At 41.1% G+C, this 13,362-nt stretch overlaps 2 protein-coding genes across 2 annotated transcripts in view; one reads left to right on the forward strand and one right to left on the reverse strand.

Annotated features, from left to right (window-relative positions):
• WDR77 (WD repeat domain 77) overlaps window positions 1-4,524 on the reverse strand; it is a 7,247-nt gene extending 2,723 nt beyond the window's left edge. Inside the window, exons 1-7 of the mRNA XM_006919634.3 lie at window positions 4,303-4,524; window positions 3,867-4,052; window positions 2,757-2,898; window positions 2,420-2,469; window positions 1,202-1,272; window positions 1,009-1,063; window positions 460-531 (exon numbers count right to left, since the gene is read on the reverse strand). Coding sequence (XP_006919696.1) covers window positions 460-531; window positions 1,009-1,063; window positions 1,202-1,272; window positions 2,420-2,469; window positions 2,757-2,898; window positions 3,867-4,052; window positions 4,303-4,417 — 691 coding nt within the window. The 5' untranslated portion in view covers window positions 4,418-4,524. The remainder of the gene's footprint in view (window positions 1-459; window positions 532-1,008; window positions 1,064-1,201; window positions 1,273-2,419; window positions 2,470-2,756; window positions 2,899-3,866; window positions 4,053-4,302) is intronic.
• A 137-nt stretch (window positions 4,525-4,661) lies between these two features.
• The window catches only part of ATP5PB (ATP synthase peripheral stalk-membrane subunit b), a 12,016-nt gene continuing 3,315 nt past the window's right edge, over window positions 4,662-13,362 (forward strand). Inside the window, exons 1-5 of the mRNA XM_006919635.3 lie at window positions 4,662-4,815; window positions 5,090-5,126; window positions 9,472-9,617; window positions 11,659-11,822; window positions 12,240-12,365. Coding sequence (XP_006919697.1) covers window positions 4,776-4,815; window positions 5,090-5,126; window positions 9,472-9,617; window positions 11,659-11,822; window positions 12,240-12,365 — 513 coding nt within the window. The 5' untranslated portion in view covers window positions 4,662-4,775. The remainder of the gene's footprint in view (window positions 4,816-5,089; window positions 5,127-9,471; window positions 9,618-11,658; window positions 11,823-12,239; window positions 12,366-13,362) is intronic.

The following is a 13,362-nucleotide window of genomic DNA, read 5'->3' on the forward strand; positions in this document are numbered from 1 at the left end:
TAACGTCATCGTTAGGTTCTGCGATTTTAAGCAACCTGACATAACAAAACCAATTGTACCACAGGCTAACTGGTTTAAACAAGAGTTAGGTTCCTATGGCTTCTCATCAATGTAACAAAACAACGTTGAATGAAATGACATTACTTGAGGACCTGCTGTACATAGTAATCCAATTGCTTTGTGGCCCACTGACTCCTAGCCATGCCCAGAAAGTAGGAGCCAGAACAAAACAATAAGGACTCGAATCTACTGGGAAAAAAATCATCATATTCCCCAAAGCTAAACCAAAAGCACTTTTGGGTCATCCCGTCTCCCCCGTCCCCCATTAGTACAGGTCATCTAGTGCCCGGGTGTGCTAACGGGACTGAGCAGCTGAAGCCTTGTGCGTGAGGAGGGAGCACTCCCTCTCTCATCCTCCCCCTTCCCAGAGTCAGTGCACAGTCTGGTGTGCTGCCATACCGAAGACAAAGACTTCGCTCTGCTGAGGATGCCACGCCAGTGAGGTAGGAAGGTAGCCAGAGGCACTGCAGCCTGCAAAGGAGAGAAGAGGGGTCGGGAACATGACTCAGAGCCCAGCTCGGAGAAGCTTCTCAGATGAAGTCACTTTAAATCTCAGGAGCACCTTTATCTGGTTTCCCAAACCCCACTAAGGCAGTTGTGTCCTCATCTTTGACCCTCACTCATAACCTCCATTTATCCATCAGCCTCCTACCCTTTCTAGGCATGAGTCACAGACAAGTGTCGAGCATAAAATATGAAGGTAACAACTCTGGTTCTTTTGTCCACCCATCCCAGAAATGTAAACTGCCCACCCAGGAACTGGCCCTTCCTCTTGGTACTTGCTGCACAAAATGACATCAGCAGAGCCTCACTGGGAAAGAAACAGTTATTGTCACTTATGTCACTGTGACTGGGCATCTGGCAACTCCGCCTCTGCCTCTGGCAAAGGAACGCCTCTTCCAGGTGGGGTCCTAGTACCACACTCCCACCACTGGCTCCCAGACTCACCCATCTGTGATGCTGGCTTGGGGCAGCGTGTATCCCAGAGTAAAATTCTACTATCCTAGAAACAGAGGAACAGAAAAAGGGCTTCTGAATCCAAAGAAGCAGTTGCCAGCTTGGAGGTCTCCACACTAGACTCTGGCCCAGCGAGTGTGAGCGCGGTTAGAGAGTGGGAAGGAAAGAAGAGGCTGCATCTCACCTCACTGCATGAAAGAAACACGGAGTCCTGGTGGGGAGAGGCAGCAACACAAGTGACCGGCCCAGAGTGAGCTGTAAAGGAGAGAGAAATTAGACAAAACCTAAAAGGAAATGTTGATGGAGTTATAAAACCGAAAAAGGTTTGGAAAAAAATTAATTAGTAATGACAACAAAAGAGAAATTAGGGGCTGAGTAAGAGTAGTGAAGGAATTTACTGTTAAGACATCCTGGAATAGCAGTTTTCACATGGTAGGACACATGCCTGCAGATAGTATACACAAACTTTCAAGGGAGTTCTGGACACTGAGAGTTTTAAGGGAATTCTTGAATGGTCTCTTTCCTAGAATTTATCTGAGAAGCTGCCTATAATCCGTCAGGGCCCCCTTTCCGCCTCTGCTTTCACAATCGCACTTCTCCCACTGCATAGAAAGAACGCACATCTCTCACCCACCCTAAACCCTCCCATGGTACGATGCTCAGCAGTATAAAAACCAAAGGTATAAAACAAAAGGGGCTTCTCCCTAAGAGCCAAAGAGCAAAAGGAAGAGCATCCGGGTAAAGTTCAGTGGTGGGGGCTGGCAGAGAAAAGCACCTGGCCATTGAGTGAACCGCATGATCACTTAGCATCCACCTCTCTTAGCCACATGCATATTAACGCTCTAGACATTATCTTCATGAAGATACAGTATATGAATATTCAAAAGGTCAAGACTCACAAGCCTCAGGATTTATACTTAAAGAATGCCAAGGAGCTACTGTAAAAGGGTTTGAATGCTATGACAAGAAAATGGGATTTTAATCTGTAAGCCACAAGGGACCAAGGAAAGACCAAAGATTACAAGTGGAGAGATGAGATGGGTGCCACCGTCTGAAAGTCAATGGGAGCATAAGGAATGGGAAGGAAGGTCACCGACCAAATGGAAAGACTCAAAAGAACTTGGTGATCAGCGGACAGTGGGAAAGCAGGAGGAGTGGAAGGGGACTGAGTTTGAGCCTCAGGTGGCCAAGAAGGTGGTGAGGTCATCAACAGAAATAGGGAAATTAAGATAAGAGTAAGGGATGGACATTGGGGCCTGCCTATAGTTTGGAAAGAAAACTACCAGGCGGGAGAGCAAGGATCTGCCACCCCTAATATCCACGCAAAGTTCAAAGAACCCAAAGGGGAGACTACAGACATACAGCTAAGGCCAGGGCTGCAAAGGAAAGAACGGGCACTCACCCCGGTATGAATTCAGTACCATCTGCTCAGCAAGGTCCCACACCTTGATGCTAAGAAGCAAAGGAAACAGATAATTTTCACGTACACTATCGACATAAAAATATGTGTTTCAACAAGAAATTTCCTTTAACTGACATGTCCTATGTTTCTGCCTACTGGGCTTCTGTTACCATCTATTTACAATGGATTGCAAAATCTCCAAGGAAGCTTTACGACATGTCATAATTAGTCACTACATTCTTATAATGATCCCAAGACTTTACTTAATGAGGCTAATAGGATAATAAAGACACCCAAAGGAGGCCAAGAGACAGGAGCAATGAGAACAAGGACCCACCAGAAGTCTTTACTACCGCTGACAGCTTGTGTGCCAGAGCTCAGGACACTGACTGTAGACACTATGTCATCATGCTCGTACTTGCAGAACTTGCTGACAATGAGTGTCTCGTTCTCATCCAGCTCCCACAATTCAACAGCACCTGTTAGGGATGAGATGGAGGGTGAGGGAAATGAATGAACTTGGATTATATAGAGACAGTAATTCACTTTTAGGATTCAAGTTGTCCATTGTCACTAAACTAACAAAATAAGTTATTCCTATAAAAGCAAAGTTCATATTAAAGGGTTTTGCTAACTTCCAAGCCATTTGGCTTTATACTAGCATTACCAGACAGGTGGGGAAGGCTTCTATAAAAAGCCAGGTAAAGATGGAATAGCTGGTAAAATCTATTACCCTGCTTCCAGTGAGAAAACATTGGAAAATAAGTTCCCAGGGAAAAAGATGAGGTCTCCACAATTGTCTGTGTAACACATAGTCCGGTGTGGTTAAACCTTCCCAATTATAATATATATGTGTTGAACAATTTAAATAAATGTCTTACAGTCTTTAAAATTATGTTGAATAATTCAATGTCTTGCACAGTGACTGGTTAAGTACAACCTCCCCTTCTCAAAAGTTGTCTTGAACATGTAGTGTTCAACTGTCAGAGAGGCTCAATTTTTAATGTCCACATTTACCCTTCCATGCAATGCCTGCCAGCACCCAAATTCTGATTTTTTAAAAAATACCAAAGCCTCCACTGCTGAGCCTGACATTTAAAACAAAGAAAGTTGAATGAAGGCATTTAAGAAGAAAATAGAAAGAACTGGAAAGAGCACAGATTGGCTTCAGCACCATCTTTGAGATCAAGATTATCGTTGGTCTGGATTGGAGGGATACAGGGAAGGTTACATGAAAGAAAAATGGTTCCAGCCTATTTCTTAATTTTGTTGTGGATTTTGCTAGAAATTCCCACCAGGCAATTTAGAATCTTGGAAAAGGTATTTCCCACCTTGGGGACCAACATCCTCAAACTCCTCCAAAGTACTGAGTGGGGACATTAAAAGATTGAACCAAGCCCGACGTGTACCCCTTGGCCTCCATTCTACCTATGGAAAAATGACTCACCTGAATCGGAAGCCACTAGGATAACTCTGTCCCCAACCCAAGTGAGGTCAGCCACTCCGGCCTCCGTCTGGACTCCAGCAGAGCAGAAGCCTTCGTTGGGGGCGGCACAAGGGTCTTTGAAAAGCCAGAGGGAGCCAGCCCAGCAGCGGCCGCTCAGGCTGGAGGCCCCAAGCAGGAGCGCCCCATCTAAGGGAGGTACAAGCTGTCAGAGGGTGAGGCTTTAAGGGCTCGTCTCCATGGCGACCGCACTGAAAACCACGCGGGCCGGGTCCGGATCTGAGCTCAGGAATACCAGGCAAGGTTAGGAACTGAGGTTAGCGACACAAGGCAGGGGTCAGGATGGCAGGCAGGGCGGGGGCGGGCTGGAAAGATCAGTCCCGGGAATGGTCACCCCGAGCCGGGCGGAGGGAACCCCAGGCCCGTGATCTCAGCTCACCCGACCGGTACCGCGCAGCCTCCAACTGCCGCTCCATACATGCCGGTGCATTAGGGGGAAGATTCCACTCGCGGGCTGCGGAAGGCACTAGGGAAGGCGGAGTTTCCTTCCTCATCTCCACAGTTCCAATTCCAACCTAGACCTAAACTGAACGCCAGCGGGAGATGCAGCTCAGACAGTCCCCACGTGGTGTCCCTCTGGGTCTCCGCCCATCTAGACAGACAGGCACTCTACATCTCGCGAGAATTCCTTCTACGGTTCCATTCCGCTTTCCGGCTGCGGTCCTCGGGCAGCAGTTTCTCTATGCTCTGTTCCTCTTATCGCGAGAAAAAAAATGCGAGACGAAGTAGAGTGAAAGAGGTCACACGTTATCTTCTCGCGAGGTTTGCGAGCGACCATCTTGCTCCTGCCCCTGACAGACTCTGTTCCAGGTCAGTGGGACGCTAAGACCGCCGAGTGACCCCTCGCTGACCATGTTGTCCCGGGTGGTACTTTCTGCCGCCGCCACAGCAGGTGAGAGGTGTACAACCGGGTCCAGGCTTTTAGAGTGACTGTAAAGAAGCGCGTCTAGTTACGTGGAGGGGGTGGAAGGAAAGGTGAAGAAAGGTGCATTGAGACTTGGGCCTGAGTGGGGAGTGATTAGCCCTTCTCCGAAGGTAACCGTAGGGGTCTCGGGGTGCAGGAAAGAGGGGTGCATGGCCTTACTGACCAGGCTCCGCGAGGGCCGAGGAAGGGGCAGACCAAATTTCACCTTGACCTTGCTGACCTGCGCCTTGTGTTTTTGCAGCCCCCTCTCTGAAAAACGCAGCCCTCCTCGGTCCAGGGTAAGTGAGAGGGGTGTAATAATCCCCTTCGTCCATGTTTATCATCTCATTTCGTTTCTCGGTGACCTCATAGCTTTAGGCCAGAAATTACGTTTCTTTGGGTAATTTTGGAACGGGTAAAGCCTCATTCAAACACTTGCACTTCTGTAACTGCCTGGAACATCGTCGTAAATGCAAAGTTGAGTATAAGTGATATGTTCTAACTAAGCTAGAAACTGGTTTTGTTGTCTTCTGAGCCCCGCCCCTCTCACTTTTGACCTTCAGCTAGACATAGCTGCCGCAGCCGGCATCAAGAGTTCCTAGATTGCATACCCAAGGACAAGTTTTTTGGGGTTTTTTTGTTGTTGTTGAATTTATTGGAGTAACGTTGGTTAATAACATCAAGTTTCAAGAACACGGTTCTATAGTACATCATCTGTATACTGCATTGTGTGCTCACCATCTAACATCTAGTCTGTTTCCAGCACCTTAAGTTTGACCTCCTTTATTTATCCTCTTCATCTTCACCCCATCCCCCTTCCCCTCTGGTAACCACCATACTGTTGTCCATGAGTTTGTTTGTTCGTTCGTTTGTTGCTTCCTGCTTTATAGCCCCCATATGAGTTAAAACAATGAGGTGTGTTATTTTCTCTTTCCCAGATTCTGACTTTTATTGCCAGATCCTAAGAGTCAGAAATCCACCAATTCAGTCATTGTTTATTTGCCACCCATATAACCAGAGCAGAAAAATGAATAAGGCTTATAATACCTGCTTTCATGTAGCTCATACACCGCCTAGAGAAGAAACGACTATAAAGTGTGGTTTAGAGCAGGGGTCCCCAACCCCAGGGCTGCAGACCAGTACTGGTTTGTGGCCTGTTAGGAACCGGACTTGTTAAGAACCAGTGGCACAGCAGGAGGTGAGCAGCGGGAGGGAAGCTTCATCTGTATTTGCAGCTGCTCCCCAGCACTAGCATCACCGCCTCAGCTCTACCTTAGGAACTGAGGTTAGCGACACAAGGCAGGAGTCAGGATGGCAGGCGGTGCGGGGCGGGCTGGAAAGATCAGTTATTCTGAAAGATCAGAATCATCGGATATTAGATTCTCATAGGAACACCAGTCCCTGCTGTGAAAAGGTTGGGGACTGCTGCTTTAGAGTGAAGACTCCAAAGCTAGAAGAATGAAGTACACCTGGCTCCTCCACGTACCAGCTGTGCGACCTCAATTTCCTCATCTGAAAAATGGAGATAATAGCACATCATGGGTTATGAAAATTAAGAGACAGATCCTGTGAAACTATAAAAATAGTGCCTTGTACGTAGTATGTGCTTAGTAAATGTTAGCAACTGTTACCGCCAATATTATTTCATAGAACATGTAAATTTTATTTGAGATTTCTCTTTACTTCCAAACTTAGTCCTAAATCTTGCAAAATTTGGTAACTGTTTTATGGCTTGAAAAAGTGACTTTAATCAAATTTTGTGTATGTGCAATAAAGTGAGCTTATAACTATCAGAGAAAAAACTTTCCGTACAGACAAGTAAATAATCATAATACAGGTAATAAATACACCAGATCCATATATAAGAAATAAGGAACATCATCGGTTTCACCTTCTTTTACATTCCGTATCTAATACACCAGCATGGCTCCTGCACCAGATTATATCTGCACTCTGACCACTTCTTCCACTACTACTAGAGAGTGAACCTCCATCAGCTTTCACCTAGGATATTCATTAGTTTCTTAGTCTCCTTGCATCTCTCTTGTCCCATTATAGCCCGTTCTCTCAGTAGCTATAGGGATTATGTCAGTCTTCCACTCAGCTCCACAAACCCTCCAGAGTTCCCCATCCCACTTGAAATAAAATCCAAACTTACCATAACCCAGAAGGCCCAAAATGAATGGATCCCATCCTTCCTCTTGATTTATCTCCTCCTATTTTTAGCTCATTTTGCAGCCATGCAAGCCTTCTTGCTGTTCTCTGAATACTCCCAAGCTTATTTTTGCCACAAGAGCTTTGTACTTGCTCCTCTCTCTTTTCTCCAGATCATTAGCTCAAATGTCCTCTGACCTCCTACCAAAAAAAGCCTTTCTCCCACTCTCTTGCTCCCTATCCCCTTACCTTGCTCCACTTTTCTTCAGAACTTACAGCTGCCTGAAATTGTGTATGGACCTATACACTCACACTTCCCACTCACCCACTAGAGTGTTGAAGGCTGGGACTTTGCTCATTCTTATGCTCCCAGGGCCTGACACAAGTAGAAAATCAGTAAATGTTTTGTGGAATGAGTAAAAATTACTCCAAGATTATAGAGATGCCTTTATAAAGGATATACTTCTAAGGTTAGTTGGGCTTGGCAGTTATTAAGTGAAAGGCATGCCAGGCAGAAGAAGCAGCATGAAGCACATTTTTGTGGGGGGTTTTTTGTTTGTTTTTGAGAGATGTAAGTAGTTCCATATGGCTGGAACGTAGGAGAATGAAGGAAGGTAAGATTATATTTGCTGAAACATGTAGGTTGTATTAAGTAGTGTGTTTTTCATAGGCAGGAGGGAGCCTGCTGATGAGTTTTAAAGTCAAGTTTGCATTTTAAAAGCATTGGCAGCTAGTGTGGAGGGGGCTAGGTTTAAGTGGTATTTGAGGAGAAGCAGAGAGACCATGCTTTGGATTGTTAATGAGTTTAGTCAAGAGATGATGAAGGCTTGAAGTAAAATAGCCAGTTGGGGAGAGGATTTGTGTCAGCCTAAAGTAATTCTCTGGTGCTCTGGTTAAAATCAGTGGTTCTCAACCTGCGGCAATTTTTCCCTCCATGAAACACTTGGCAATGTCTGGAGACATTTTTGGTTGTCACCACCAAGTGGGAGTGGGGATGCTATACTGAATGCTTCTAGTGTGTAAAGGCCACAGAGATACTGTTGATCACTTTACAGTGCACAGAATAGCCTTCCACAACAAAGGACTGTCAGTAGTCCCAAAATGTCAGTAGTACTGAGGTTGGGAAACCCTGATTTAATGAAAGAATTTTGAGCATGATTCTCAGATTTCAGAAGTTGATGGGGTAGCTAATCCATTGGGAGGCAGAAATAGTATTAAAAAGACAAGCAATGAACCAAAATCAGTGAAATAATATAAATTCTTATGTTGCAAGGGGATACAGATAGAGAGAATGGGGAAGTAAGGGACAAAAACATACTGAATATTCGAGGGAGGCTAAGCTTGACAGCAGATATGAAAAAGACTAGAGGATTTTATTTCATTAGAAATGTAATGAGACACCAATATGCTGTAACTGCTAAAAATGCAATCTTAGTCTACTCTAATACAGGATTAATAAGCAAATCATGATACTAGTGTAATAGTTCAAGCCCAATAATGGCAATAGCAAGTTCAAAATATGTATTTGTAGAATCAATGATTTGGTCAAGCTATATTTAGAGTATTATGCTCAGTTCTGTATACCTCATTTTTGTAAACAAAACCAGAGAGCTCCTTGTGGTAGACAGTCAGGATTGTGAGGGGAAGAGGTGTTTAACATGGATATAAGAGCATTATCTTCCTTTCAGAGAAAAATAAAATTAGAACCAATGGATGGAGGTTTCAAGAATATATGTAGCAATTCAAGTCAAAGGTGAACATAATTAGAGCTATCCAACACAGAAAAAGCATTTCATGTACTGATCAGAACCCATCACAGAGAATATTTAAAAAGGTCAAATTTCTTGCTATCAAGGACACAACACAGTGGACATGTATTAGCTAACTACTTACATCGAATTTTACCATGTGCCAAACACCATGTTTCAAAACACTTTATTAACTCAGTTAATTCTCACAACAGCCCGATATAGTCGTATTCTTTATTCCCACTTAGAGAAATCGGAAATTACAAAAGGTTAAGTCACTTGCTCAAAGTCAAGTGGCAGGTTTAGGATTTGAACCCAGATAGCCTAGTTGCAGGAATCTATGTTCTTATATATTTCAGTGCTAATAGTAGACAAAGAAAGTGCTAGACCGATGACCCATGAGACTTGGAAGGGATTCTAATATTGGGTCGGTTACATACAGCTTTAAGTAAGTCATTTGCCCTTGTCACACAGTTAACTGTTGGACCCTAACCTTCCTATTCCTGGTTTATTCTCTTTCTGTAATGACAGTGGGAAACTGCCTTAATCCTCATCCCCATACTTTGTTTCTAATTATTCATACATTGTATTCTCTTTAAAGAACAAACTTTAAATGTGTAAAATTACTACTATGACAGTGGGAAACTGCTTTAATCCTCATCCCATACGTTGTTTCTAATTATTCATACATTGTATTCTTTTTAAAGAACAAACTTTAAATGTGTAAAATTACTACCTGTAGAGTATTGCAGGCAACAAGGATCTTTCACACTGGGCAGCCGAGTCTTGCCCCTGTACCACCTCTTCCTGAATATGGAGGGAAAGTTCGTCATGGGCTGATCCCTGAGGAATTCTTCCAGTTCCTTTATCCCAAAACCGGTGTAACAGGTGAGCGCATTTGCTTGATGTTTGATAGTATGTTTGGATGGTATAGTTTATGTTAACCTAGGATTTTAGTGGCCTCTTACCTCTTCCACATGTACCACAAAAATCATGCCAGCTGTTTTTAAAAGGAAATTTTGGAAGTGACCCAGTATAACAGTTGATTTAGTTGCTCTAACGTGTCTTTGGAATAAATGTGTTTGAGATTTTAACTTGATTTTGTAGCATTGTCTCCATTTGTTGGTATACCAAATTTACTGAATGCTTGCTCTATGCCAGGTACTGTTCTAGGCCTACAGTGGTGAACTAAGGTACCTACCTTCATAGAACATACATTCTATTGTAGGATAGACAGTAAAGAAATGAATAATGGTGTTGTATATATACTGTCAGGTAATGGAAAGAGCTGTGGATTAAAATAAAGCCAGGTAAAGCAATAGAGATTATTAAATTGGATATATAAGCATGAAAACAGAAATAGGGTCATACTTACCATTTTCTCCCCTTTTAAAAAGGCATAAAGTATTCTGAAACATAACATTTTTATACTGCAATATGCTTTCAATTATTGTTACTTAATCCTTACAACAATTTTATTTTTTTATTACTAGAAAACCAATAATTCGCCAAGATCGTTCTCTTTTTAGTGACTGAGTTGTACTAGTTGTACTTGTCCTCCAGATAAGTTCAGTGTTCTTTCCATTCTTACTGTACCCAAATACTGCTATAACTGTGGAACATTGGAAACCAAAGATTTATTTTTAATCCTCCAAGGAGTGGCCTAAAATAGCACTTCCCTAACTGAAATTGCAAGAAACATTAGTGTCCTCCGATCTCCAGAGATGACTAAAATGTTACATATAGTAGACTCGAATCTTTGAGAAGCTCTGGGTAAAATATATTTGAGACTGCAGTTCACCCTTGAGCAACAGGGGTTAACTGCATGAGTCCACTCGTACAGAGATTTTTTTTCAATAAATGCTCTAAATGTATTTTTTCTTCCTTATGATTTTCTTAATAACATTTTCTTTTCTCTAGCTTTATTGTAAGAATACAGCATGTATAAAATACAAAATATGTGTTAGTCAACTGTTCATTATCAGTAAGACTTCTGTTAACAGTAGGCTATTAGTGGTTAAGTTTGGGGGGATTCAAAAGTTACATGCAGATTTTTGATTATGCAAGGGTGGGGGTCAGTGCACCTCATGTCCCCACTCCCCCATCACATCGTTCAAGGGTCATTGTATAACGCTTTTATTTGCATAATACATCCTAACTTCCTTTGACGACTAGTGTTGCTCAAAAACACTGTAAAATGTTGTCCTAAAGGCCTACTTTGTTCCTGCTTAGCCTTTTGTGAGACACAAAGGAAAATCCTAAAGAAATATACACCATGGTTTGTGTTCTTTCAGAGCTCATGTCCTGGTTAAAGAAAAAGTTTGCCATATTTGAAGCATTATAATTAGATGCTATTGGAATTGAGAATGCTGATATTTAATTCTTCCATATATATATACTACTATATAATTTTGGTTTTGTTTTTTGTTTGTTTTTGCTTATGTCCAGTAACAGGTTCCCATTCAATAAAAATAGGCAACAATGGATAGATTTTATTCTGACCAGTGTTCACATTCAATAAATTGTATATTTTGCTACACAAATTACTCGTGAAAGTTACCTGACATCTTTGTAGAGTAGTTGCTGTTTGTTGAGCAGTTGTGCCAAGCACTTTACATACATTATTTCTCAGTTTTATCAACCCTGTGAAGAAGATTCTGTTCCCATTTTACAGATGAGGAAACTAAGCTCAGAGAGCTTATTTATGTTGATGTTCCTTATAAGTTGCAGAGTCAGGTTTCCTTGAGTCCAGATTCTTGTTCTTTCAACTCTGTCATACTGCTTCTCAATCCAGTGTTCTGTCTTTGAATCTAATTATTTTAAATCGTTACTTAACTTTGCTATCAACTAATTAAATGCAGAAGTATATTTCTCTCTTCCCTTTTTAGACCTAGCATGTTCATCATAAAATAACTTTTTCTTCTTTTAGGACCCTATGTGCTTGGAACTGGGCTTATCTTATATTTTCTGTCCAAAGAAATATATGTGGTTACCCCAGAGACCATCTCTGCCATATCAACAATAGGGTTGCTTGTCTATGTAATTAAAAAATATGGTGCCTCTATTGGGGAATTTGCTGATAAACTCAATGAGGTAAGAACTGTAAACCTTATTTCCCATTTTAGGCTGTAGTGAAAGCATCAAGGTCATCAAGTGATGTTTTTGATGAGAATGTATGTATACTCACACATATATTCAATTAAATTAGGAATTAGTAAATACAATTATAGGTGTTAATATTAGTTACTAATTTGAGATCAGAAGTTGAGATAAATTTTTTTAAATCTACCAAACTTTCTTCAGCTTTTCCATAGTTTTGTTCATTCAACAAAATATTCTGTAGCTATTATGGGCAATTCTTTTTAAGGATTTGTGCATTTCTCTCTATATGTTTCTTCGTGGGTGTTTTTACGAATGAGGGGTAAAACTTTGATGAAGAATAAAATGAATCTGTTTTTATTACCCTTGGTGCTTTCACTGATCTTTGTTATATAAATGTCATAATTGCAGCAAAAAATTGCCCAACTAGAAGAAGTGAAGCAGGCTTCCATCAAATACATCCAGGATGCAATTGATACGGAGAAGTCACAGCAGGCACTGGTTCAAAAACGTCATTACCTTTTTGATGTCCAGAGGGTAGGTTTCAGAACTTTCTAAGGAAAATGAAATTACCTACTTGTGTGCATTTAAAAAAAAATTTAGACTCTCTTGTATAAGGAGTGGTTGAATAGATTGAGTTTATTTTATTTAGAAGAGAGAAGATATGAGTGCAGGCTGGCAATTACAGCTACTTAGACATTTAAGACGTATCAAGTAAGTAAATAATTAGAATCATTACTCTAAAATTAGAAAGAATAAAGTTATAAAAGAACACATTTTCAATCCATACAACAGAAAATAGTACTTAAGTTATAGCTGGTTAACAAATGACATTTACTGTCTAAGGTCATGGGCAAAATACATGCTTTTTATTTCATACATGCTTATACAAGAAAATATACCTTGCATTCCAAATTCACAAAGCAGATTCAGTTAGTAGTAGGGTTTTTTACCATGGTCAGAGCATAATTAAATTCTAATATATTTAGTTTCTAAAACAACTTTAGGAACATGTTCAAGTATTTTGTTTTTATTTACTTTGAGCCCAGTACTTTATGCCTGATATTTACAGTGAAATGTCCTTTTGTTGCAATTTTATTTTATAGAAGCACCTTTGAAATGAAACATGAAATGCTAAGGTAAAGTAAGTATCTGAAACATTAGGGTTCTAGGCCAGTGTTTCTTAGTGTGGTCTCAGGATCACATGTGTATCAGTCATCTGGTACAGGTTTTTGGACCCATTGCAGGACTGGAATCAGAACTTCTGCTAGGAACTATCCAAGAATCTATATTTTTTCGAAACAAGATCTCTAAAGATTTTTAAGCACATGAATGTTTGAAAACCTTAGAAAATTTTAAAACTTCTTTCCATGCTTATTTAAGTTATAACCAGAGAATGCTTTCTGTCTTATACATAATATGTACACACACAAAGTCTGGCTTTTGAAGATGTAACTTTTTCAAAAGAATCAAATGATAGTCATTAAAATTTTTATTTATTAATGGAATATTTATTTAATGGATATTTATTGTG

Source organism: Pteropus alecto, unplaced genomic scaffold, assembly GCF_000325575.1.
Source record: "Pteropus alecto unplaced genomic scaffold, ASM32557v1 scaffold106, whole genome shotgun sequence".
NCBI lineage: Eukaryota > Metazoa > Chordata > Mammalia > Chiroptera > Pteropodidae > Pteropus > Pteropus alecto.